The 24,628-nt window shown below is 46.8% G+C and overlaps 1 protein-coding gene across 2 annotated transcripts; it reads left to right on the plus strand.

Annotated features, from left to right (window-relative positions):
* The first annotated feature begins 49 nt into the window (after nucleotides 1-49).
* Nucleotides 50-24,628, plus strand: HDC (histidine decarboxylase). 2 transcript variants are annotated; one of them, XM_069483835.1, is made up of 12 exons: nucleotides 50-80; nucleotides 2,160-2,332; nucleotides 5,907-6,020; nucleotides 6,931-7,053; nucleotides 9,269-9,403; nucleotides 9,662-9,805; nucleotides 10,253-10,319; nucleotides 11,137-11,299; nucleotides 11,391-11,481; nucleotides 15,502-15,600; nucleotides 22,868-22,969; nucleotides 23,122-24,628. In XM_069483835.1, exons 1-12 carry the CDS (start codon nucleotides 50-52, stop codon nucleotides 23,866-23,868), a joined length of 1,989 nt encoding a protein of 662 aa, XP_069339936.1. In that variant the 3' UTR covers nucleotides 23,869-24,628. The 2 variants fall into 2 exon arrangements, with proteins under 2 accessions (XP_069339936.1, XP_069339946.1); XM_069483845.1 differs by lacking the exon at nucleotides 15,502-15,600.

Raw genomic sequence — 24,628 nt, forward strand, 5'->3', positions numbered from 1 at the left:
TCCCACCTCCTGCCGTCTGTCTGTGAGAGGCAGCCCGAGCCCAGGGGAGATGATGGAGCCTGAGGAGTACAGACGGAGAGGTAAGCATTCCTGACCCTTTTCCCTCTTGCCACCTGCAGGAACAGCTGCTGGTGGGTGGCCCGTAGATTTCAGGCTGTCATTTGACTGGAGCATCAGAATTGTCTTCTGAGAGTTGGCTTCGGCAACGTTTTCTCTGTGAAAGGAATGCGGGATCAGAGTATAAAACTTCCCTCCACCTTTCTTTCGCTCTCCCTCTCACATACCCACCACATCCTCACTACCACGTCTCACTTTTCCTCTCTACTCCACAACATAGAAGATTTGGATTCCTGAGCACTAAGAGGAAAGAAAGGGATTATTCATATTCTGAAATAGAAAAAAATGTTCTAAGTGTTCTGTAGTCACTGCAAAATCTTCTCTCTTTCGCTCTCTCTTTAAACATTCTCTCTGTGTGAATCTGTCAGTAGTGTTCTTTCACTGAGTCACTCACTCCATAACTATTTAGCAAGTGCCTCCTATGTACCGAGCAAAACAAGAATGGTTATCCTCTTTTCAGGCAGGGCTCTCCTTAGAAAGGAAGTAGGTAGTTGCTTAAAAAAGAATCTTCAATGTCTTTATCTTTATAATTTTTTATATCTTCATCTCCACTAGTAGGTCACAGTGCCTGAAATTCCTTTGCTGCAAGGTATTGTGCTATGTTAAAATCCAACTTTTCCTCTCTCTCCTCCATGGAGAGAGAACTCACTGAGGCCTTTACACTTCAGGGTGTGTTAGCCTATTCCATTGCTTTCCAAAGGCACATTTAGCTGAGAGCAGGTCCCCATGGGCATTGATCCTCTGAGTGGATCACAAATATGTTTAATGCTGTCCCTGGACAAGTGGAGGGCTAGGTCCAGAGCTCTCAGGTATCTGGTGGATGCTGCTGGGGTCCCGAGAGCCGCTGGGCTGGAGGAAGTTTGGAGGGGAGCAGACAGAAGAGAGAAGGGTGTGGAAATCTACCTTCATCTCCCCAGTTTTGTCTGAGGCTGGTTCTTGTTTGTAAGAAAGTTACATGAACTAACTTCATGAACTAATTCAGAGGCAGGAAATTGGGTTTCCTCTCCTCTTAGGGAAGAAGAGCCCAGGGAGTACTAAGGAATGATTATGGATATTCAGAGAGGCACACAGACATATACACATACAAACATACACACACACACACACACACACACACACACAAAGGGAGAGAAACAACGAGAGAGACTGAGAGAGAGCGAGAGACAGGCATTGAAGATGGAGATCTGAAAGAATAATTCGCAGTGGCTTCAGTGTATTCTACTTGGCTATTTTCCTTCCTTATTCATTTGTTCATTCACTTGATCAAATTTTTGAGCATCTAAAAATTGTTCTAAACACTGAGGTATTGATGGAGGCAGCGGGGAGAGAGAGAAGGTTATTAGGATGTGGTGCCGCATTGCCCTGGGGTTTCGGGCTAGTGCAGGGGTGCTTGTTCTGGACCCATGGTTGTGCTTTATGGATTCTATGAACCTCAGAAATTAAACATAAAGTTTTTTGTGTGTGGAAGCCTATGGTTCTAATCAGATTCTTGAAGAAGTCCATGAGTCCAAAAAAGTTGAGGGATTACTGATCCAAGGGGAATGGTGAACAAACAGATTTTTTGTCCTTTATCAGAAGTGAGCATGGAAATTTGCCACCTGTGCTAATGAATACAGGGTATGTATGACAATTTTTAGATATAAAGGCTACGGAGTTTCTACTGAGCCTGTAAAGTAACGAATTACTAGATGTTCTGTTTCTGAGAAGAAAAGAAAGGCAGGAGAGACCATCAAGATTGATGTGGATAAGGGAAGGAGGAAGGAAAAGAAATATTCTACTCTGGTGCTAGAATTTTGTGCTTTGGAGATTGTCCATCGTGTTCGTTTGCTCATTCACACACTCCCTCCGTCATTCATTCAATCCTTCACTCCTTCTTTTTATTTTGGAGACAAGGTTGAGCCAGGGATCAGCTCCTCCCTCGGCCCACGAATCCACTTCCTTCTTTACCAAGGCTCTTCGCCTAGACCTGAGAGGGACAGGCACAGATTTTTGGCCAGGCCCAGCCAGAGAACATGAGCCTGGTTTCTCTGCCTCCCTTCCAGGGAGAGAGATGGTGGATTACATCTGCCAGTACCTGAGCACTGTGCGGGACAGACGTGTCACTCCGGATGTGCAGCCTGGCTACCTGCGAGCCTGGCTGCCTGACAGCGCTCCCGAGGAACCCGACAGCTGGGACAGCATCTTCGGGGACATTGAGCGGATCATCATGCCTGGGGTGAGACACAGAGACCACAAGGGTGGTTTTGGATCTCGGGCACAGAAGGGAGGGTGGTGGCCTGAAGGAAGGCATGCTTTGGGTCAGCTGGGATGACGATGCCTCCTTCAGCCCCTTGGCCACCAACACGCGGCCCGTGTTCCAGGCATGTGGAGGGCAGGGCTCTGACTGGAATTAGATTCTGGTGCCAGGGCCGGCCTGTAGAGGTCAGTGGGGAGCTGGCGGGGAAGAACGACTGCACCCCGGGGTGTACTCTGGCAGCAGTGTGGAAATCTAATGGGACGGGCCAAGATATGAACGCTTTGTCTGAGGGGAAAGGGCAACTCTGGAGATAGCGCCTGAACCCTGATGGGCGGAGCCAGGGAGGGACCCTCCGACGCAGCATCTGAGGCCAAAGGGGAGGAAGGAAGGGCGCACACAAGCTCTGAGGGCACCGTGGGTTGGCCCAGGAAGCTGCGTGGGCCTCGTCAGCACCCTCCCTTCTCCTGTGTGAGGCGGGAACGGTGTCCTTACCAAGGGCAGGTCTGGTGAACGAGCTGCGTTTCAGGAGCAGGAAGGGGCTTTCCCTGAATTAGGGATACTCTCAGTGACAGAGGGTGCAGCCTGGGAACACAGCTGGTGGGGCCAGGAAACAGCCGGAAGCCGGTTGATGCCTGGGGCTTGAGCTGGAAGCCGCCTCGATAGGTGGGGCTGACATCCCTGGCCACCAGGGGTGAGGCGCTCCGCCAAGGCGCTTGAGTTAAAATTGCACCAATTCCCTTCCCATGGAGGGGCTCCCTGCTGTGTGCCCGGCGCTGTACTAGCCACGCTACACCATAGCTCGTTCAATCTTCACAGTGACTGTGCTTCACAGATGAGGAAACTCAGGCTCAGAGAAGTTCATTGTCTTGTCCAAAGTCACAGAACTAGTACCTGGCAGATCCAGGATTTCAGTCCAGGCCAGTCTTACTCCCAAGGCTCTGCTGTTTCTCCTGCACTCTGTTACCTCTCCCTGCGAGTGCCTGAGTGTGGCTCGGCTGTGCCCAGGCCCCTACCACACCGGCCTCCTCACTCTCCCCACTGGGGCATTTGTGCTCTGAACCACGTGTGTCTAGAGGCTCTTCCTGAGGCTGACTTGAGATCTGCCTCCATTATCCCCAAAGAACCTTGGACTTACCTGGGACAGAAATATGCCTGGAGGCAGGGGTGAGAAAATGTCCAAACTCAGAAAGTGACGGCAAGTTTGTACCAAGCCAAGTACTCATCTCTGACCACTCAGCCTGTTTCACAAGCATGTTTCGAAAATTTCAATGTCAGCAAAGCTTTACCAAGGAGGCTAGATCCCTGATAAGATTATCTGGTGGATTCCATTCTGTAAAATGTAATCTGCCGAGGGGCTAACTGTAATCTGGGAGTGAGGCCGAGAGCAACTGTCAGAAGAGCTGGAAACAAGCTGATTCATTTGACCCAGAGGAATTCCAGCAGTTGCGGGGGCGTGTGGTCCAGGAGGCTCATTTCTGGGCAGAGAGGTCTGTTTTTGATAAGGGCTTCCTGTGGCTTATCTTACATTATTTATCTTACACGAACAGACAATTGCCTCCTGATAGGGCCAGGAGTTGGAAGTCCTTCTCTGGGGTTTCCAAAATACTGTCACCAAGCGCAGTGATAGTGAGGGTCCAATCTTCCATCTCATCTCACAGGCCACACCAGCCTCTGGCGGCTGGCCTGAGAGCAGTTGGCCCTTTGCTTTCCCCTTTTGGTCAGTGCCTCCTTGAAAACTGGATTAATTTTTCCCTTCCTGCTACTTCCTAGACACTAAGAGGAGGAAAACTCTCTTTCCCCTTTAATTCCAACCCTGGTTAGAAAACCCTCATTTGCTTTTCATGAGGGAAACAGAGCAGCCCAATGGGAGGAGGCAGGACCCCATCCTGCTTGGGCCTTTGGGTTCCTGTCTAGGCACTGTCTTCTGTCCCTATGAGGTGTGTGTGACCACAGGGATGAGTCCTCGCTCTGCCAGGCCCCAGATAAAACAGAGATAATAGTAGAAACTACTTCATAGGGTGCTGTGAAAATTAAGAGAAAGCATGGAAAGAGGAAGATATTATTACTTACCACGTCTTCTGTTTGGTGGAAATCGGAGGAAGAGATTTGATTCTCTCAGAGTCAAGTCAGGATATGCGAAGTGTCTGTCCCCACACAATTAGTTTATGGTTAACATTAGTGCTTTACATTTGGCAAATTTACTTGTCCATATACCCCCCACACACAGCAACCCTAGGAGGCAGAATTTATTTTATGATGAGAAACTGGGGTTAGAGAGGTGCAGGAGATGATCCTGCTTTTATGGAGTCTGAAGTGTATACACATTTTGAAACTTCCTTTAAGGAAAAAAAAAAAAAAAGAAAGAAGAATAAATCTCAAAAGGGACCCATGCAAACATGGCACCTTGGAGCTTAAGTTCATTAGCTTCATGGTAAATCAATCGACAAGGTCACATAGCTGATTGGGGGTAGAGGTAGGACTGGAACCTGTGTCCTTGGACTTAGATCTTGTGCTCCTTCTGTTATACATGCTGTTCAGGACATGGTCCTTGCTCTTGGAGGACTGTAAGCATTTGTGCACACAGAATAACAGGATGATGCATTAAGATGTTATCTAATGAGTTCTCAGTGGAGTGAAACATCCAGAATTCGAGTGTTCCATGGGCTCAGGGAGGGATCAAAGGGGCTGCAGGAGCTGGGGAAGGGTTCATGGAGAAAATGAATATTTAGTAGCATTCTAAGAATCAACAGGTTTTGGAGGGTCATGTCTTTATAGGGAGTGCCTTCCCGTTAGGGGACACAGCAATGCTCAAAGACATGAATGTAGAAATGAACAGGACATACTTTTGCAGAGCAGTGAGATAAGGAGAGATTAGATAATCAGTGAGGCAGATGAGCCACTGGGGATGCTTCTGACCCTCCCTGTCTGCCCAGCTCCTCTTTACATCCGGTTTTGATTGTGGGCTCGGAAGTTAGCCTGGAGGTTGGCCTCGGAAGTGGCCTCTCACATGCTTGGGCTGGCCCCTCCTCCTGCCCTCTCCTCTCCTCCCTCCATCCCTCGGGGAAGCTGAGGACAGCTTTGAGCCCACATGGAGCCTCTGCAGGAGCTTCATGCCCAGAGAACACAGTGCTCCATCAAACAAAATGTGCTTCTTGCAAGAAACTGGATGAGAAAAGCAATCTGCTCTTCTGGAGCAATTAGGGTGCCTGCCCTTCCTTTTACTACTGTGCAGGGGTGGCCTGAGGGATAAGCACTGGGGGCTAATTCAAGCACCACCCAGAATCCCACGAACTTATGACTGCAGTGAATGTCCTTTTGCATATTTTCTTCTGGACTTTGCATACATGCAAAGGCTCCACTGGTGAGCTAGCTTAGGATAGGAGCCAGGTGGGTGGAAAGAACACCAATGAACATGTTCTATTTTCATGGAGTTGTGTCACCGTGTTGCCCCACCTCCAGAGTGGCGCTTCCCCTTGCCAGAGAGGGTGTCTGGGGGAGGAAGACCTCCTGGAAGTGCCTCCTGGTGCCAACTGTGTGCATGCTCTGCCTCCAGGTGGTACATTGGCAGAGCCCCCATATGCATGCCTACTACCCGGCCCTCACCTCTTGGCCATCCCTGTTGGGAGACATGCTGGCTGATGCCATCAACTGCTTGGGGTTCACCTGGGTGAGTAGCAACGGCTGTAACTACTGGCAATGGGGGACGTAGCAGGGAGTAACATCCTAGGGCAGACATATTTTGTCCTGGTCTCTGAACAGGGTTCCAGGATAAATATTAACAATGGCTACATTCTTTAAGCTTAAGCCTTATATTAATTATCTCATATAATCCTTTAACCCTATGGAATCTCGAGTATTGTAGGTGAGGAAATTGAGGCTTAAGTAACTTATCTCCCCAATATCACACAGCTTAAACAGACACAGATGGGATTTGGACCCAGATCTGGTTATTGGTAGTTAGGACCCTAGCTAAGCACTTTGATACCTGTTGGGTCACTACTTTCCCTGTGTACTCGTCTTTGAGTAGCTAGAGATATGTCCTAAGAATTCCCATAATAACTCCTCAAGCACCAATCAGCTTTAAATTGTGCTAAATCTTTCTAGAACATCTTTATATTTTAAGCCTGAACTCTCATAGAGTGTGTGTGTTGGGGCGGTGGGTGGGGGAGGGCATGTGGGTGATATTACTATCTTTTCCAGGAAGGAGTACTTTCTTTCTTAGTCCTAAAACCTCTCCCTGGTCTTTAGAGTGTTTCTCAGATGGGTATTTTAGGGACTTGAGGAGCCAAATCCAAGCCCATCATTTCTAGGGTTCTTTCTCCATAGAGCCTTGGAAGATTCACCTCATTGAGGGCAGCATGAATCCAAAGCCCCATATCTTTCCTCTTTCTGGTTTGGCAGAGGGTGGGGTGGGAGTGGGACACAGGGCCTGACACTGATCCCTTCTCCGGGGAGGCTTCTGTTGTTGCCATCAGGGCCAGGTGAGGGCCAGGGCAGAGACAGGTGTGTTTCTTGGGCTAGTGGGGGCATTTCGGCACCCTGGAGCTGTGCAGATGAAGTTCCTTTCCCTCTTTCAGGCTTCTAGCCCTGCGTGCACAGAGCTGGAGATGAACGTCATGGACTGGCTGGCGAAAATGCTGGGCCTCCCAGAGCACTTCCTGCACCACCATCCCGGCAGCCAGGGGGGAGGCGTCCTGCAGGTACCTCCATTGGCAAAGCTCCACCTAGCACGGGGGCTAAGTGGTGAAAGATAAGCCAAACCCTAACCTGGGAATTCTCCTGCTCTCCACGGAGTTTCCCCATGTTACCCACACCACGGTCACCCACGCCACCATCATCGCTACCACGATGGACTCCATGGCCCCGACACCACCGTCATCGCCTCTTCCACCTCCCTCACGGCCACTGCTCCACCGCAGCTTCCGCTTCATTTACACTTGCTGCTGCCACCTCGCTTTTCCTCTCTTATCTTTGAAAGAGATTAAAAAGTCAACACTTGATCACATTTCCAGTATTACTTGATTCAGGCTTATTAGTTTAAAATCTGACAACTGCCCTCATGGGTTTGTCCCATTTTATACCACATGGTAAGAGGGGAAAAGAGGAGACAAGGGGAGGGCTTCTCTCCCTCCCACTCGGTCCAGGAGATCCTTATCGGTGAGAGCAATGAACAGGATAAAGCCAGCAATTGTATCCTCTGGCTCTGTCTTTTGGATACCTGTCAAATGATGGTTCTTAAAATATTTCATTTTCTCAAGAGTAAAGCCACAGAGTGGAGCTTTCTTGGTGGCCCCCATAGACCATGCATGTCTCTAGGTGCTTTTGCCTCTATAAAACCTTGATATTCATGAGGGTTTGTTCTGAGACCTTTGAGAATCCTCAGATTCTTGAATTTTACTGTAACATATAATTTTCCTGGTTTTATAATCTATAAGATAGAGATAATAATATTTCCTTCAAAGAGTGGATGTGAGGATTAAATGAATTATTCTATTAGATAAAAATAGCCACACGGCCCTGCGAATGGGAAGTAGGCTGGGCCCACTTGCTGGCTGAATGACTCCTTCTCTCACTGCAGCCTTACAGCAAGATTAAAATCTGCACCTTACAAGAAAGACAAATTGCTGCAAGCTGGGGACCTTCTGGCTTGTTAGCAAACAGTTGCAACTTCAGATATTATATTGGGAAGAACACGCCAAATATCTACTGTGCACGATCTTGCTGATTATCTGAAGAGCCTTGCAGCTAAATAGTATCATCCCCAGTGCTTGAGATAAGAGCACCGAAGCTCAGAGAGATTAACTAGCTTGTCCTAGGTCAGATAGCTGGTAAGGGGAGGAATGAGGATTCAAACCCAGGCCTTTTTAAATCCAAATCATGCTTTCTCCTGTACTCAACAGCATGTGAACTTGAGTTAGTCACATAACCTCTCTGTGCATCCCTATCCTCATCTTAGTGTGACAAGAATCACAACTGTCTCAGAGGGGTTGTGAAGAACAAGCAGGATGACAGGAAGTGTTTTGTGAACCATGATGTCATGCAGATGAAAGGTGGTACTATTATTATTATCATCATGTGTGGCTTTCTTGTTATGGAGTGATTTCCAGCCACTGACTGTCTGTGGATCTGGTCCATACACCTGTTCATGACAGTGTCTGCCAGGCTTCTGAGCAGAATTCTATCAGCCGTAGGTCACCTGAAGATTTCAAGAAGCAAAGACACCGAGACTGAGTGAATCAATGATGAGAAACCATGAAGACTCCTGTGTCCTGCTGGGGTGGCCTGCAGGATTTCCACAATCATGGCCAGAGCAAAATCCCATCCGCCCCTTGTTTGGATAATCTATACTTCCATCCTGGGAGGCAGTTAAAGAGGTGCTCTCCATTTTATAGATGGAAAAGGGTCTTCCCGAGGGGCAATAAGGTCAAGGAGCCATTGACAACAAGGAGCCTCAAGGTCACAGGAGCCATTGACAACAAAACTGAGGCCAAAGTCCCCAACCTCTCACATAGGCCAGGATCCTCTCTCTGGGATGTGCCTGTGGAATCAAACTCCATTTCCACACCTAATAAATTGAGAGTTCTTTTAAATAAGGCTTCCAGGGGGAGCAAACTCACATCCATGAGGGACAATCTCTTTTTGGTTTCTGAGGCCTCTCTAATAGAGATGTTGGTATTATGTGCAAACTTGTTTTCACAATGCAGAATGGGTATGTGAGTTGGGGAGGAAAGAGGGCCCCTTAGGCAGGAGCTGTGTACTTCATTAGGTAGATAACTGTCTCTCTCTCTCTCTCTCTCTCTCTCTCACACACACACACACACACACACACAGGGAACTATGAAACCTGGGGAAATTTGGCAAGAGAACACAGAGTGGCTGCCATTGGTAATCCTTTGTAATCCTTTTCCACTGCAGAGCACAGTGAGTGAATCCACCTTGATTGCCCTGCTGGCAGCAAGGAAGAACAAAATCCTGGAAATGAAAAAGTCTGAGCCCGATGCTGAGGAGTCCTCGCTGAACGCCCGCCTCATCGCCTATGCCTCTGACCAGGTGAGTGGGCCGGCACGGGACAGACCTTCAGGTGGGCACTTGGCTTCTGCAGTCTTAGTCCTTGAGCAGTTTCCTTCCAGGCATGGCTATGCTGGGGCTCCGGGCAGCTCAGGCCGGGCAGGTCGTCCCCAGGAGCTGCAGGCGAAGACAAACTCCCAACACCTGCCTTTGATTCCCTCAGCCTCCTGCTTCAGCAGTTTCTGGGGAGTGTTCATTCCAGTGTGGCTCTTTGCTAACAGGTTTCTGTGACCTTTTTAGGCTCACTCCTCAGTGGAGAAGGCTGGTTTGATTTCCCTTGTGAAGATGAAATTTCTGCCTGTGGATGACAATTTCTCACTCCGAGGGGAAGCTCTTCAGAAAGCCATTGAGGAAGACAAGCGGCAGGGCTTGGTGCCTGTCTTTGTAAGTCAGAATGTGTGCCTCAGTTTAGGATGATAGGACTTGGATGTGAGGAAGGAAATTTGGCAGAATTCAGGTGAGTAACGTGTTGCAAACAAAAGCAGAAAGGTCCTCAAATACAATGTTGTATAAGTTATGAGTTGCTATCCATTGGTGTGTTATGAAATAAATTTTGTGGGTCATAACCAGTATTAAAAAGAAGTAGAATAGAAAATATCAGTGCATTCATATAGCCAGAGTATGTATTGTTTTGTGAAACCTTTTTTTTTTTTTAAATACACATGTATACATTTACTAGGTTGCTATATAAAATGTCTTTCTTATTGTAGGTCATGGTAAAATACAGTGTAAAATACACACTGTTCTAGTGGGATGGGTGGGATCTTTTTTTAGGCCAAATGTGTCACATGAACCCACCCTCCGATGTTAACTTGCCATTTTTTCCTCTAGGTCTGTGCAACACTAGGGACCACTGGGGTCTGTGCGTTCGACTGCCTGTCCGAACTGGGCCCCATCTGTAAGTATCTGCCCTGTCTGGCTGGGAAGACAAGGAATACATTTTTAAATGTTTCCTAGAGCAAGAAGCTGAAACCAGCTCTGTGGAATTATGCTCACCCCTCTTTGGTCAATGTGGAGATAAGGGAGGAAACACCCAAGGTCAGGAGGGCCTTTCCCAGGCATCGCAGGACACTGCTTTCCCCAGTGGTGTCACACGGGCTGCAGCCATCCTACCTTGCATCCTGTCCTAGGACGCAACAGTGGGAGAGCCTTTGGCTTTCTCATCTCTCTTGTATGTCGAACACTGCTTAAAGCAGGCTATATCCAAAATACAGGGTGAACGAGGCACTATGAAATATTTCCTAGTCTAGCTTCAGAAAAGGAAAAAGGCAGGAGAGGAGAAATCGTGGGAAAGGTAAAAGCAGAGAAGAAACCCCAATGGGACTGTTTAATCCCCAAGCAAGAAACACGAGGAAAGAGAAACACCTTCCCTCTACCTTTTGCATTGGAGGCACTAACATTGCTCTCTGGGCTGGTGGGAAGTTGGTTTCCGTGCCAGGATGCTGTAGGTTGAGGCCAAGAGGGTGTCGGCCCTGTGCCCAGTGAGACAAAAAGGCCATGGGGGACGCCGTAGGCTTTCCCGTCAGCAGGTAGCGGTGCCCACTTCCTCACTGACACCCCTTCCTCCGTCTCCACACCCTCCACGCCTACTTAGGCAAAGCACATCGCCCTCCCCCAGCTATTCCTGGGGAAGCCCACCACCCAGCTTGGCCAGGGGAGAGACGCCTTCCCCCTTTTATGCCTCCCCTCCAGTCAGGTGACATTTGCCTCTTCAGGTGCCCGCGAGGGGCTGTGGCTCCACATCGATGCTGCTTACGCAGGCACTGCCTTCCTGTGCCCCGAGTTCCGGGGCTTTCTGAAGGGCATCGAGTTCGCCGACTCCTTCACCTTCAATCCCTCCAAGTGGATGATGGTGCACTTTGACTGTACCGCGTTCTGGTGAGTGTGGCGGCCGGGCTCCCAGCTCGTGGGAAAGCCTTGCTTCCTCTGGAGAGACCTCAGCCCCTAACGCCTGTCTGGAAACCCCCAGGGTCCGGGACAAGTACAAGCTGCAGCAGACCTTCAGCGTGGACCCCGTCTACCTCAGGCACGCCAACTCGGGCGCCGCCACCGACTTCATGGTGAGTGGCCAGGGACGGGCAGCCTGGCGGCATCTGGCCCCCAGGACCTCCTGTCTGCTGGCTCCCTTCAGACGGCGGCACGCCATGAGCTCATCCCGTACACCTGGGTTTCAAATTGTGCCCGAATATATAGAATGCAACCCAGAAAACAGTTAAAAACCCTAGAAAATGAGACCAACCTTTGAGGCAGCGTGCACATTTCCTGAATATTTTGTGGCATTTTTTTTTTTTTATTCCCAGAAATGTTCTCTCTACCACAGGTGGATCAGTTCCCTCTGGGTGGGGGAACCTTTGGGTGATCTTTTCTGCTTGCTACCCAGCAACAGGGTAGGGTGGAGAACTTCCTGGGTGGGAAAGAAGCTCCTTGTTTAAATCGCTTTTGCCTTTTTGTCCCCGACAGAGGCACCGTGGGCAGCTCTGTGGTAGTGTTGGGGTCCCTGAGGGAGGTTCTGGACACCTCCAAGCACGGCCGGCCTTCCTGGCTGCACCTCGACTCTCTCCATCCCACATTCCCAGTCCGTGCTATGTCTCGGGGAAACACGTTCTTCAGAGTTACGCCTCCGTTTGAAGATGAGCCCTCCCTTTAATTGTAGCGGAGACAGAATGTAAACACGTGTATTACATATAGCATGGCCCACGGGAGGTAGTGGGGCAGAGTAAGCCAAGCGTGGTTTGTGATTCCATATATCAGGGCCCTTCGGGAAACTTATTGGACCTCTCGGAGCCTTGGCTTGCTCATCTGTAAAATGGGAATAGTGGCACCAATTCATAGAGGTTTGTGAGGCTTAAATGGGAATGTACGTGTAGGTCCTTTGGCATGATAACTGTATGGCCAGTAACTTCTGCCATAAATGGTGGGCAGAATATTCCTAAAAGCTCTTTGAAGCTGCAGAGATTTGCTATAGCAAAGTGGTTAAGCATGTAGGTGCTAGAGCCAGATGGCCTGCTTTGAATTCCTGCTCCTCCATTTACTGACTTGTGTGGCCTTGGGCAAATAACTTAAACTCCGTGTCTAGATTTCCTCATTTGCAAAATGAGGATGATAACAGCAGTTTTGGTTTCTTAGGCTTGCTGTGAGGATGAAACGAATTAGTACACTGAAGGGCTGAGGGCAACGCCTGACCCCTGAGAGAGTTCTTTGTGAAGAGATGGTTTTGTCTTGTCTCCTTGGACAACTGGAGTGTCTCGCCCTTTTAATCCTAAAATAATAGCTCCGTCATCACTTGATTATATTGGTCATTTTCCCTTGGACCAGCTCACTCTCTCTTCAGATTTTTGAGGCTTTTTGATTGGCGTTGCAGACAGCGAGCCTTGGGGCTCCCGGGTGGTGGGGGAAGACCCTCTGGGGGCAAATGAAGATAGAAGAATAATGGTTCTTTAATTGCCATTGCCCTTTCAGAACATATTTTTAATTAAAAATTTAAAAAATTTCACAAGCAGCCCAGGGGACAGATTTTTTAGGGATAACCGTAGGTTTCTTTCTTGAGCAAGAAATGATGCCCATTCTCCTATTAGTGTATTTGGATCATCTTAACCTAAGAGCATCGTCTTTATTTACCCTTGCCCATTTTGAATTTCATGTTACTTTTTTATTCATTTATCACGGTGTCTCAGATCTTCCTGTGGTTCATTCCCATTTGTTTAGAGATTTTATAGTGCCCTCTCTCTGCCAGATAACTTACAAAAATATGAAATTAAACTTTTCCCAGCACTGGTCTAGGGGAATCCTACTATTTTTATTTCTACATTCAGAAGGATGCTACTTTATGCTTATCCTTCCTCCATCTCTAATCTTATGCATTTAATTTTCAAGTCTTTGTCACGATCCTGGGGTCCTCATAGTTGCTCTGGGATATGCCAGTCTCTTTTTCACCCAGGTGGCTACAGCTTTAAATAGAAGCTCCGCCCTACTCTGAGATGAGCCAGAAATTGAACAGCATCTCCTGAGTTGGTGTGCTTAATCCCTGGGCTCCTGGAATCACCTACAATCAGGGCTAGATTCTCTGCCGCTAGAGAAGCTCCCCTCCCTCTCCTCTCACAGTACAGAGAGCATCAGTGGATGGGGTGATGTGTTGCCCTTGGCAGCGGAGCCCTGCAAAACCTTGAAAGGACACAGAGGAGGCTGAGGATGTCTCACGTTAAAGAGCCCTATCAGCTTTTATAAGTCCAAATTTCCTGATCCAACAGAAAATGTTGGCTAGAGCCACTCTGCTGAGTCAGCATGGATTGGTTTTGGAATAGTGACAGGAAAAGGAGCAAGCGGGAATAAAATTATGAAGAAATAAAAATAAAATCATCTCTGCCTCTCCCTGTTTATTTGTTGGTGAAATAAAGTCGCCAATTGGCTATAACCATTTGGAAACAGGAACATTTTTAGAGACGACGCCTATCATCCATTCATTATTCTCCCAGAGTGTCCATTTGATAAGAGGTAGAGTTGACGCTTTCCCTGTTACAGAGATTTTGTCCTGTTTCCAGATTTTTGTTTTTGTTATTTTAAGAGAACAGGGTCTTGTTCTGTGACCCAGGCTGGAGTGCAGTGGTGTCATAATAGCTCACTGCAGCCTCAAACTCCTGGGCTCAAGCAATCCTCCTGCCTCAGCCTCCCGAGTAGCTGGGACTATAGGTATACCTCACCACCCCTGGCTAATTTTTAAAATTTTTTGTAGAGATGGGGTCTCGCTATATTGCCTGGGATGGTTTCTAACTTCTGGCCTTAAGCTATTCTCCTGCCTCTTGCTGGCAGGTGTGAGCCACTGCACCCAGCCCCATTTCCAGGTTTTGATGCCCTCTGCTGGCAAACAAAAGTCCCCAACCTGGTCTTCAGCACCACAGTTTTGCTCAGAAATCAAAGGCTTAGTACATTTATACAGGGAAAATGTCCATCAACAAAGGGATAATGTCCCAACTGTGCCTGGCGCAGGAGGCAGGAGCCTGGTGAAGGAAAATGACGTTTGTGAGCATTTGGCAATCCTGTAGATGGGCAGATAAAATACTTGCACTCCAAGGGGCAAAGAGTTATTTTTAGTTGAATTGTGGTAGACAGTCGAGGGGTCACTAGAAACCACTTCACTGATTAGAATAACTGCAAATGTTTTCCAAATGTTTTGCTTTATTTTCAGATCTGAAAAATCAGTTTAAAATTGGTTTGGAAATTTTCAGATCTGTGGTGACTGAAATCTCGAACTTTAAGCTCTGTTGAATTTGTGTCTAACGAAGTGTCAGTTTTAGTCTAACAGAGGCAGAAATTCGGATGCTCATTTGAAATCTGAAAGCTGGACTGATGCCTCTGAGGTCACAGGAATCTCACAGGAAAAAGGACAAGGCAGTGAAATGAAATAAGGATCATCTTGGTTTTAGACAGAAATACTACCGTGAGTTGTAGCTCACATTTTTAAATCATTTACATAGCCAACACTTACTGACAGCCTCTTCCGGGGCTCTTTGCATCTGTTGTTCTTGCCCCACGTCCTTGGGAAGTCCTGTCTGTTCTCCACCTGACGGACTGGGGAGCCAGTGTAGTGCCCTGCCCAAGGTCACGCAGCCAGTAAGTGGCAGAGCTGGAGGACAAACCCGGGTCTGTGGGGCTCCAGCATCCGAGTTCTAACCACTATACTTTACATTTTGGGGTGAATCAAAATAGGACTTTATTTTCTGCTACTCAAGGAAACTGAGTTCTTTTAGAAAAAAAATGTATTGCCCCTATCTTGAATTTCTGGGCTGGGATGAAACATTTAAAGCAGCTTTTAAAGCAAAGTGCCCTTCTCATTGGTTCAGGGTAATGGACTTGGTTTCCCCTCGCACTGCTTTTGGACAAAGGACTATTGGCCACTTTCATCAGAGATTTGGTCACAGCCTTTGGGTAACTTGCCTTGGCTTGCTCCTTAGCAACAGCTCCAGGAGTCATGGTAACACCATTTATCCCTGGAGGGCTGGGCAGGCGATGGATAATGCCCAGGAGTGCCCAGGAAATGGGGCGCCTTGTCTCTAACCATGGGTACTGTTTTTGTTTGTTTCTAGCACTGGCAGATCCCACTGAGCCGGCGGTTTCGCTCTATTAAACTCTGGTTCGTGATTCGGTCCTTCGGGGTGAAGAACCTTCAAGCGCATGTCAGACATGTATGTAGTGGTGCACACGGTGGGGCTGAAGCTGCATTACTTTGTTTTCTCATGGGGACGAAGGCTGGTTTCTGCTTTGCAGATCTGCCCAGGAGACCTGTGGTGGCTCAGGTGTCCGGGCCTGTGCGTGGCCTCCTGGGGCTTGATTGTTCAGGGTGGCCACCTCTTCGCTACCTGGAGGAACACTGAGCGCAACCTGGCCCCGAGGGCTGGCTGGTGTCTGTCCTCTGCTGCGTATCTCACCATTCTGCTTGCTGTCATTGAGCACTGGGGAGTGGTGGCCCGAGAGCCTGGTTTGCAGAGAGAGAAAGAGAACATAAATCGAAGAGCGGTATATGTGGCCAGGGTAGGATCATATCTTTTAAGGAATCACCCCGATTGTCACAGCTGGCTGAACATTTTAATCACTATTATGGCTATGCCTGAAACTTAGCTCTCCTGGCTTGGACAGGTTGACCTACCAAGTCTGGAACAAACCTTCCTGAATTGTGTCAACAGGTATTTGTGGAAGGCCTATTCGGTACAATTTATTTCAATTCAATTCAGGATCTACCAAAGCATTGTGCTAGGAGAGGGACGCAGAGATAAATGAGACAGGCACAGGCCATCTCCATTGTTCTTCATGGAGGAGGTGGGGCTTATTTAAGAACTTCGGGCTGGGCTAGGTGGCTCACGCCTGTAATTCTAGCACTCTGGGAGGCTGAGGTGGGAGGATTGCTTGAGGTCAGGGGTTCAAGACCAGCCTCAGCAAGAGCGAGACCCTGTCTCTACTAAAAATAGAAAAATTAGCCGGGCGTCGTGGTGCACACCTATAGTCCCAGCTACTTGGGAGGGGGAGGCAGGAGGATGGCTTGAACCCAGGAATTTGAGGTTGCTGTGAGATAGGCTAGAGTGCCGTGGCAACAGAGTGAGACTCTGTCTCAAAAATAAATAAAAAAATAAATAAAAAATAAAAAGAACTTCAGCCAGCAGCATTTTTCTTTCATTTCTATAAGAGCCTACATGGAAGACAAAGCCACTGATAAAAGCAGCAGGGAAAACCCAATGAGCTGTCCTTTCTTACCATGTGTGTGACTTTCCCCTTTCACCTTTCCTCTAGGGAAATTCCTTCTTCATTAAACAAACACGAGACAATGAAGTGGCTGAAGCAGTAACTATGACTCATTTTGATGTTGGTAGTTTTACATTTATAATCACCAATGGATGTTTGCCCGATAAGCAGCTGTCACCCAGTGTATTGAGGGACTTGAGGCACTTTATGCTCTTTCAAGATCCTCATGGCAGTGGGTAGGGAATGGGTGGTGCAGGTTACAGGTAATAAGGAAAATCCTGTTGCTTACAACTTAGGACTGGATGGGCAGAGTGCAGACGCTGGCCAACCTTCCTTAACGCTGCCTTTTGAGAGTCAAATTGATACAGGAAAGTTGACACCAAAACTGAGATCTGGTTGAAGGCTATGCGGGTTCTTGGCTTTGCACGAGAAAGAATTTAAGCATAAGCTGACAGAGTAAGGCAACAGCAAGTTTTATTGTGATACAAAGGGGAAAAAAAAAGAAAAAGAAAAGTGGCTGCCCCATAGGCAGGGCAGTGGCTCTCAGAGCAATAGAGAGTAGCACCTTGTGGGGTTCAGGGATTTTATTTTATACCTTCTATTTATTACGTTAAGCAGAGGGAGGATTATTCAAGAGTTCTGGGAAAGGGGTGGGGAGTTCATGGAACTGAGTTTCCCTCCCTTGTCTAAACCATATGGTTTAACTTCTGGGCGTTGCCATGGCGTTTGTAAACTGGTGGTGCTGGTGGGAGTTTCTTTTAGTATGCTAATACATTACAAGCAGGATATAATGAGCAGTGAGGGTAACCTGAGGTTGTTTTTCGTGGCCACTTGGGTTCCCCCTGGTTTTGGCTGGTTTCTCTGCCATCTCTTGCTTTATCAGAGACTTTGGTTCAGGGCTTATGACTCTATGTTGAACAAGGCTTTCTGGTTCCCTGTCTCATTCCCCCCTCAGAGAATATACTCCTCTTTAATCTTAAGGGGTTATAGAAGGATGGAGGTCTGTCTTTTCTAACTGTTTCCTGTTCATTTTATGGGCATAGGCCCTGCCTAGTATTGGAGGAATAAACATTTCTGGATGTCTGGCCTAAGGGACCCAAAGGCAGGGTGTTTCACGCACTGGATTAGCCGCTGAGATGGGCTGGAAGCCCTCTGTCAATATTACTTTAAATTGTAGTTGTTGCAACCTGGAAGACACAAACTTTATAAGAAGATTAAACAAGCAAGGACCAATAATAAAATTGTCATTAAAGGCCCTAATTGGGGCAGAAACTAGGTAACAGATGATAAAAACCCTTGTATTGAGTCTCAGATAGTTTCCACTGAGGTGGCACCTTGACTAAAACTGTGTAGCCATTTAGCCAGGCTTATATATTTTAAAAATCTTTTTCTATTTCTCCATTGGCATTGACATAAGTACAGTAAGTTTTATTGATTATTGTACAAACACTACCTTGTTTAGCCAATAAATAATCTAAGGCTATTTGTTTATCTATTATTATATTGGCTACAGAATCTAGGGAATTCTTAAACTTAGTTAAAGCATCTCTAGAAATCTGGGCCAGAATTTCTAGTTGGGTAGACAAGCTTCTTATGGTGACTTTATGATAAATAAAACCTCTCTAAGGGGTGGCCATTCTAATAACGGCTCTTATCTTAGCCATAAGAAGACTAATGGCCCTTCCCAATGAGAGGTATTTTTGTTTGTTTATAGTGAAACAAATCACGCAGGTGTAGTAGTATCATCATGTGTTGTCATGCAACTCATGCTATGTTAATGATAGTACAATTTTTATTAGGTGGGGATTTTAATATTATAATTAGCTGAAGGGCACTAAGGGACAACCAAAGTAGTTTTAAAGCAGGCAGGGTTGGTTTGAGCCTGCTATTTTAAGGCAAGAAACTGTTGAGGCACCCAAGAAAGTGCTGGGCACTTTTTCTGAGCCCAGTAGTTATCTTGGTACCTGCCTAGTCTGCTGTGTTACAATTTTGTGGAGCACTCTAGGCTAGCACAATGTTTTTGTTATGTGGTGGGGAACTTGCATTTTTTTCTTCGATCTACCCTGGTTTTTAGCTGCTACAATCTTTTTGCCCATTCTTTTGCAATGTTTTTTGAGTGGTGAATGAGGGGACATTATATCTATGAATTTTACATTGACTTATATTTTATGTCAGTAACTCATGTCTACAAGTCATATCTATAATATAGGCAACAGTAACAAAAGTAGGTGTTAAATATAATCATTATGCCAATTAGCAAAATATAGCTCTAATGTGTAGGCAAAGAGTGCAACCATTCAGAAAAAGAATCAAAGACTCCTAATTTTTTATGTTATTGATCTGGGCATCTAAATGATTTAAAGCATCAGTAACATTATTTTTTAAATCTGGAATATATGTGTAACAGGTGGTTTTCGCTAAGGCACTGGTCTCACCCTGTGTTGTAGTGAGTATATCTAGGGCCATTCTATTTTGTATAACTATTTTTTTTTATTTGGGTAGTTTCTTGGCTTAAGAGGAACATAGTATTTTTTGTGTGGTTTAGTGTTTTAGCTGTGAATTGGGCCAGAGAAGTAATTTGGGTGAGAGCATTTAATGCTCCTGCCCCAGGGACTAGAATATTTAGGGGTCATTTTTACAACTTGGGGAAACAAGCTCTCAAGGCCTTTATATTATCAAGTACTGTGGGCAGAGTTTTATGTATAATTCCTGGCAGGGAGGGCCGCGTTGTGGTATATCTCTAACTGTGGGGGAGGTATGGCCACAAGTGTGTGCTGCACAGCCATCCAGCCCCCAAAGGTGGAATATAAGCTCCAGCTCTTATGAAGCAGTTTTGTTTTTCATCTGGTCAGATGTCCACTCTCTGACAACGTGGATATATGTTGAAGTGAGTAGCCATCCTACCAGCCAGGAGTGTGTGGGGTAATTTGTAGTAGGATTATGTCTTTTTATACCTAAGGGGGCATTTTGGTATAACATGGTTTCCATGTTTAGCCATTGCCTATGTTAATCCATCCCAAATTGATGTGTGTTGGCGGTGTGCAATGTTTACGTGTTGTCTCACCATTGTGAAGACACGTCTTTTAGTTTTTCCAACAATCGGCAGGTGGGAGGTGTAGGTAGTTTTTGCCAGTGATGAGTGGTGGACTTGATGTCACCCATGTGAGCAGAGTTGTTGTTTTCCAGGGAGCTCATCTAGTCACTCCACTTTCATTTAGGGCAGCACATTCTATGGCATCCCTTTCCCACTGGACAAGGGTAGATGTCACCAAACCCAATAGCCAGGCTGGCTATTGACCACTATTATTGTTGTGGCACAGTCTAAAAGACCCTGCCATTTGCCATGGATAGTAGGAACAATAGCCTATGGGTGTACACATAGGTGTTTAGAAGGAACTCTAAAGGGCTAATCTATTCCCTGTAACATTATTATTGATGTGTTTTCTCTTATAGGCCCTATTAGGGCAGCCGTTATAGGCGCTGAGCCTGGCCTACCATATCACACATGGCTTCCCTCCCCGGGAACAGGCATGATAGCCAATTGATAAGTTTTTGGCCTTATCTGTGCCATTTCTATTGTAATGGCTCTAGCTGGGATTGGTGTCTTTGTATGATGGCATCACAGGCTTTCAGACTTCTGTCAAGGAGCACAGTTGGGGTCACTTCACCTTTAGCCCCCTTTATGGTTCCCTCTGGCACCATAAAGCCAAGCTATCATGGAGGTTCCTTGTAACTCAATTTTAGGTCCATGTAGCTATCGCTGTGCCTCAGGTCTGTTGAAGTGCTCAGGAGCATGACTTGGCCATGTGTTTAAGGGGCATGGCATGGTGTCTCAGACATACTCTGAGAGTCTGTGGGGCCTGCTTTATAGGCCTTGCCCACAACTCGTAAGGGGGATGCCATGTGTGGTAGTGGGTGACCCACTGAAAACCTGTATAGCCCCCGGAGATTCTTAGACAGGGCCTTAAGGAGCTGTCCTTGGACAGTGCACAGACGTGAGTTTTTAACAGACTATTTTTTAATTAGACCTGCCCCTGCTGAATTATATGGCAGGTGAAATCTCTAGTCTATGTTCTATTCTGTTGTCCATTTTTGAATGTCATGTCCTGTGAAATGGGAACCTTGGTCATTATCAATTTTTTAAAACCCTTTAGGCAACATAAGAGCAAAACTCAAAACACCAAAGGCAAGGTTACAAAAGTAACTTATCTATAAGCATTGAGAATCTTGGTTTTAGTTGCAGACTTGTAGGAATTTTGTTATACAAAACATAATCATTTAGCCTAAGGATTCAGAGACTTTTGTATCCAAATTTTTTTGTGGTCCTTTTAAAGAATTAGTCATGTTTTAGACAAAAAGCTTATAAATCATGTCTAGTTCTGATAATGACAGGAAAAAGAAGTTTACAGATAGCTAAACATTTAAATTTTCTAGCAACAAATTTATATTAATTTAGATAGAAGCAAAATTTTTTTTGTTGTTTTTGTGTTTTCTGGTTTTTTTTAAGATAGGGTCTCACTCTGTTGCCGGGCTAGAGTGCAGTGGCATCATCATAGCTCACAGCAACCTCAAACTCCTGGGCTCAAACAATCCTCCTGCCTCAGCCTCCCGAGTAGCTGGGACTACAGGCATGCACCACCACGCCTGGCTAATTTTTTCTATTTTTAGTAGAGACAGGGATCTCGCTCTTGCTCTGGCTGGTCTCAAACTCCTGAGCTCAAGTGATCCTCCAGCCTTGGCCTCCCAGAATGCTAGTATTATAGATGTGAGCTACCACGCCCGGCCAAGAGCATTAGTTTCATGGCCTTTAGCTAACCTGATTCTAGGTCTTGAGATGTTTTAATTGGTACTCATGTTGATTTAAGAAAAATTTACTCAGAAAGATATCAAAGCTGGCAGGACAGGTGGTAGAAATGGGCCTGGAGGGAAGGAGATACAGGGGGGAATCATGACAAAATTAGAAAATGAATGACAAAGTATAAAGCAGCTAGAAAACAATTAGAAGGATGCTTTTGCTGGCAGAGAGCCTTAGGACACGCAAATGAAAATTTCCTGGGCCAGTGAGCGGAGACCATCTGAAGCTGACCATGCAGTAGAGAGAGAAGGGGGCTCTGAGTGAGGTTTGTAGCAACCTGTTTCATCATGGTCAAAAGTCGAGGTCAGCTAGATCCCTTGCCTTCTCTTGAAGTAGAGTAGCAAATGCGAGAACTAGCTGATAGAATTACTTAGCAAATATTTTATTGAGATCCTTCCGGATGCTTGGAGAAATTTTAAAAAAATGAAAGAAAAGGCAAGTCCTGCCCTTGCTTAGTTAATAATCATAGGTTAAAAACAAAAAGCAAAAAAAAAAAACAAAATAGGAAATTTTAAAAGATGATATAAAACTTTAGGGAAAGATTAATATGATAGAAATCCTTAAAATTTTTTATTGTGATAAAATGTACATGTTTTATACATATATTTATGTTATGTGAAATATGTATAACAGAACATGTAGTATTTTAATCATTGTCAAGTGTGCAGTTCAGCGGCATTAAGTATACTCACAACGTTGTGTGTATTGCGATGGCCACTATTTCCAAAACTTTTTCATCACCTCAAGCAGGAACTCTGTACTCATTAAGCAGGTGCAAAGCCTTTTCCTCATGGTAGGCGGGGATGATATGTAAATGTATATTCTCTGTGGAATGTCAGAAAAAAGTGGGCAAAAGGGCATTTGAGGTCCAGGGTGAGAAGGGGATTAAGAGGCATGTGAAACATGCCCCTTAGACGGGGCAGGACTGTCGCTGGCCCATAGGGTGCGTCGGGAAGATGCGGCCTGAACAAGGCACGTGGCTGGGATTGCAGAGCAGGGGCGGGGTTTTGGCTGTCCCTTGCTCCCTTGGCCAGTCAAGGAGCCGTGAAACCAGGATATGAGCCCAGGTTGCCTGGACTGCAAGACACCTACCTTCTAGGTTCTGGGGCTGAGTTGAAAGAAGGCCCTGGGACAAGTTCTCGAAGAGGATTTGATTTGACAGTTAACAGGGAGTTGTTGGAAGTTTTCCAGTTTGGAACATGGGCAAAATGAAATGGAGAAGATAATGAGGCAGAAGCCACTCAGGTCTCTAGGACTGAAAGGTGTTGCTGGCTTAAAACCTTTTGGCAGTGTGAAAGTTTATGCACAGTTTGTCCCTTGCCTGATTATTAACCTCGGTTCTCTCTCTGATGCAATTCCAGGGTACTGAAATGGCTAAATATTTTGAATCTCTGGTCAGAAATGACCCTTTCTTTGAAATTCCTGCCAAGAGGCACCTGGGCCTGGTCGTTTTTCGTCTAAAGGTAATGCCATCTCCACCGCCTCCTGGGAGTGATGTTATTTGGTGTTTCAGAACGGGTGATTGTTGAGCCTCTTGGAAACATAAATGCTGGGCTTCTGGGGACGCTGACGGGGGCTGCGATGTGGACTTCACTTCTCTTTGTCCTCCAAACAGGGTCCTAACTGTCTCACAGAAAGTGTGTTAAAGGAAGTAGCCAAAGCTGGCCATCTCTTCCTCATCCCGGCCACTGTCCAGGACAAGCTGATCATCCGTTTCACTGTGACGTCCCAGTTTACCACCAGGGATGATATCCTGAGGGACTGGGATCTCATTCGAGATGCTGCCACTCTCGTCCTGAGTCAGCACTGCACCTCCCAGCCCAGCCCGCAGGTCGGGAAGCTCCTCCCCCAAATCAGGGGCTGCAGCGCCTTGGCCAGTGGAGTGTCCCTTCAGTGTGTCAACGAGGCAGGAGACGACCCAGCCCAGGCCAGGAAGATCATCAAGCAGCCTCAGCGTGCGGGAGCCAGTCCCATACGGAGGGAAAACGGCTGCCATCTCGAAAGCCTGCTGGACCCACTTGACGACTGCTTTTCAGAAGAGGCCCCGGATACCACTAAACACAAGCTGTCCTCCTTCCTGTTCAGTTACCTGTCCGTGCAGCACAAGAAGAAGACGGTGCGCTCCCTCAGTTGCAACAGCGTGCCCGTGAGTGCGCAGAAGCCACTGCCCACGGATGGCTCTGCGAAGAGTGGGGGCTCCTCCCGGGTCAGAATCTTTTCCAGGTTTCCAGAGGAGATGATGCTGCTGAAGAAAAGTGCCTTCAAAAAACTAATCAAGTTCTACAGCGTCCCCAGCTTTCCTGAATGCAGCTCCCAGTGTGGGCTCCAGCTGCCCTGCTGCCCCCTGCAGGCCATGGTGTAGACCAGGGATCCTGAGCCAGAGCCCGAGGACGTGCTCCCGGGAGTCTGGGTACTCCTCAAAATTGAGTGCCGAGTCTGTGTGCTTATGTGTATGTGCATTTTTCTTGGGGGAGAGTCCATAATTTTTATCAGATTCTCATTGGGGGTCTTGACCCACAATTGGATACATGCGGAGAGTTGAAGCCAGCGTGATCTAGAAGGTTCCAGCAGGCAAGGTCAGAGAGAAAGGGCTGAGGGTAGTGTATTGACAGGCAGCTTCTGTGGTTCAGCTTGTGACGTGAAATGTAATATAGAAATAAATTGTGCTTGTCTCTGAAACAAAACATATCCTGTGTCACTTACTTGGCCAGTGAAACGTGGATTCACTAACCCATCCAGGCGCCTAAGCTCATGCACCTTATTTAAGAGACTCTGCTTTTCAGGATGCTGAAGATTTGCACTTGGCTGTGAGAAAATGGGTTTGGAGGTGCTCTTGGTAGTGGATACGGCAGGCAGCTTGTATTTATAAGTGTCAGTGATGAGTCAGGCGCCGTGGCTCACAGTTTATAAACGAGGAAACCAAGGCCCAGGGCACACAGCTGTGATAGGCAGACCGAGGTCTCCCTGCCGTCAGCGACGCCCATGCTGCTCCCGCCACCCAGCACTGTACAAGGTGGGACTTGGTTAGGCGCTCACGGCCCAGCGGGCCCCTCTGGTCCTCCAGGACATTTAAATGTTTCCTTTCTAGGTTTGGAACTTGTGCATCATTTCCCCCTTTTTCT

This window comes from Eulemur rufifrons, chromosome 2, assembly GCF_041146395.1.
Source record: "Eulemur rufifrons isolate Redbay chromosome 2, OSU_ERuf_1, whole genome shotgun sequence".
NCBI lineage: Eukaryota > Metazoa > Chordata > Mammalia > Primates > Lemuridae > Eulemur > Eulemur rufifrons.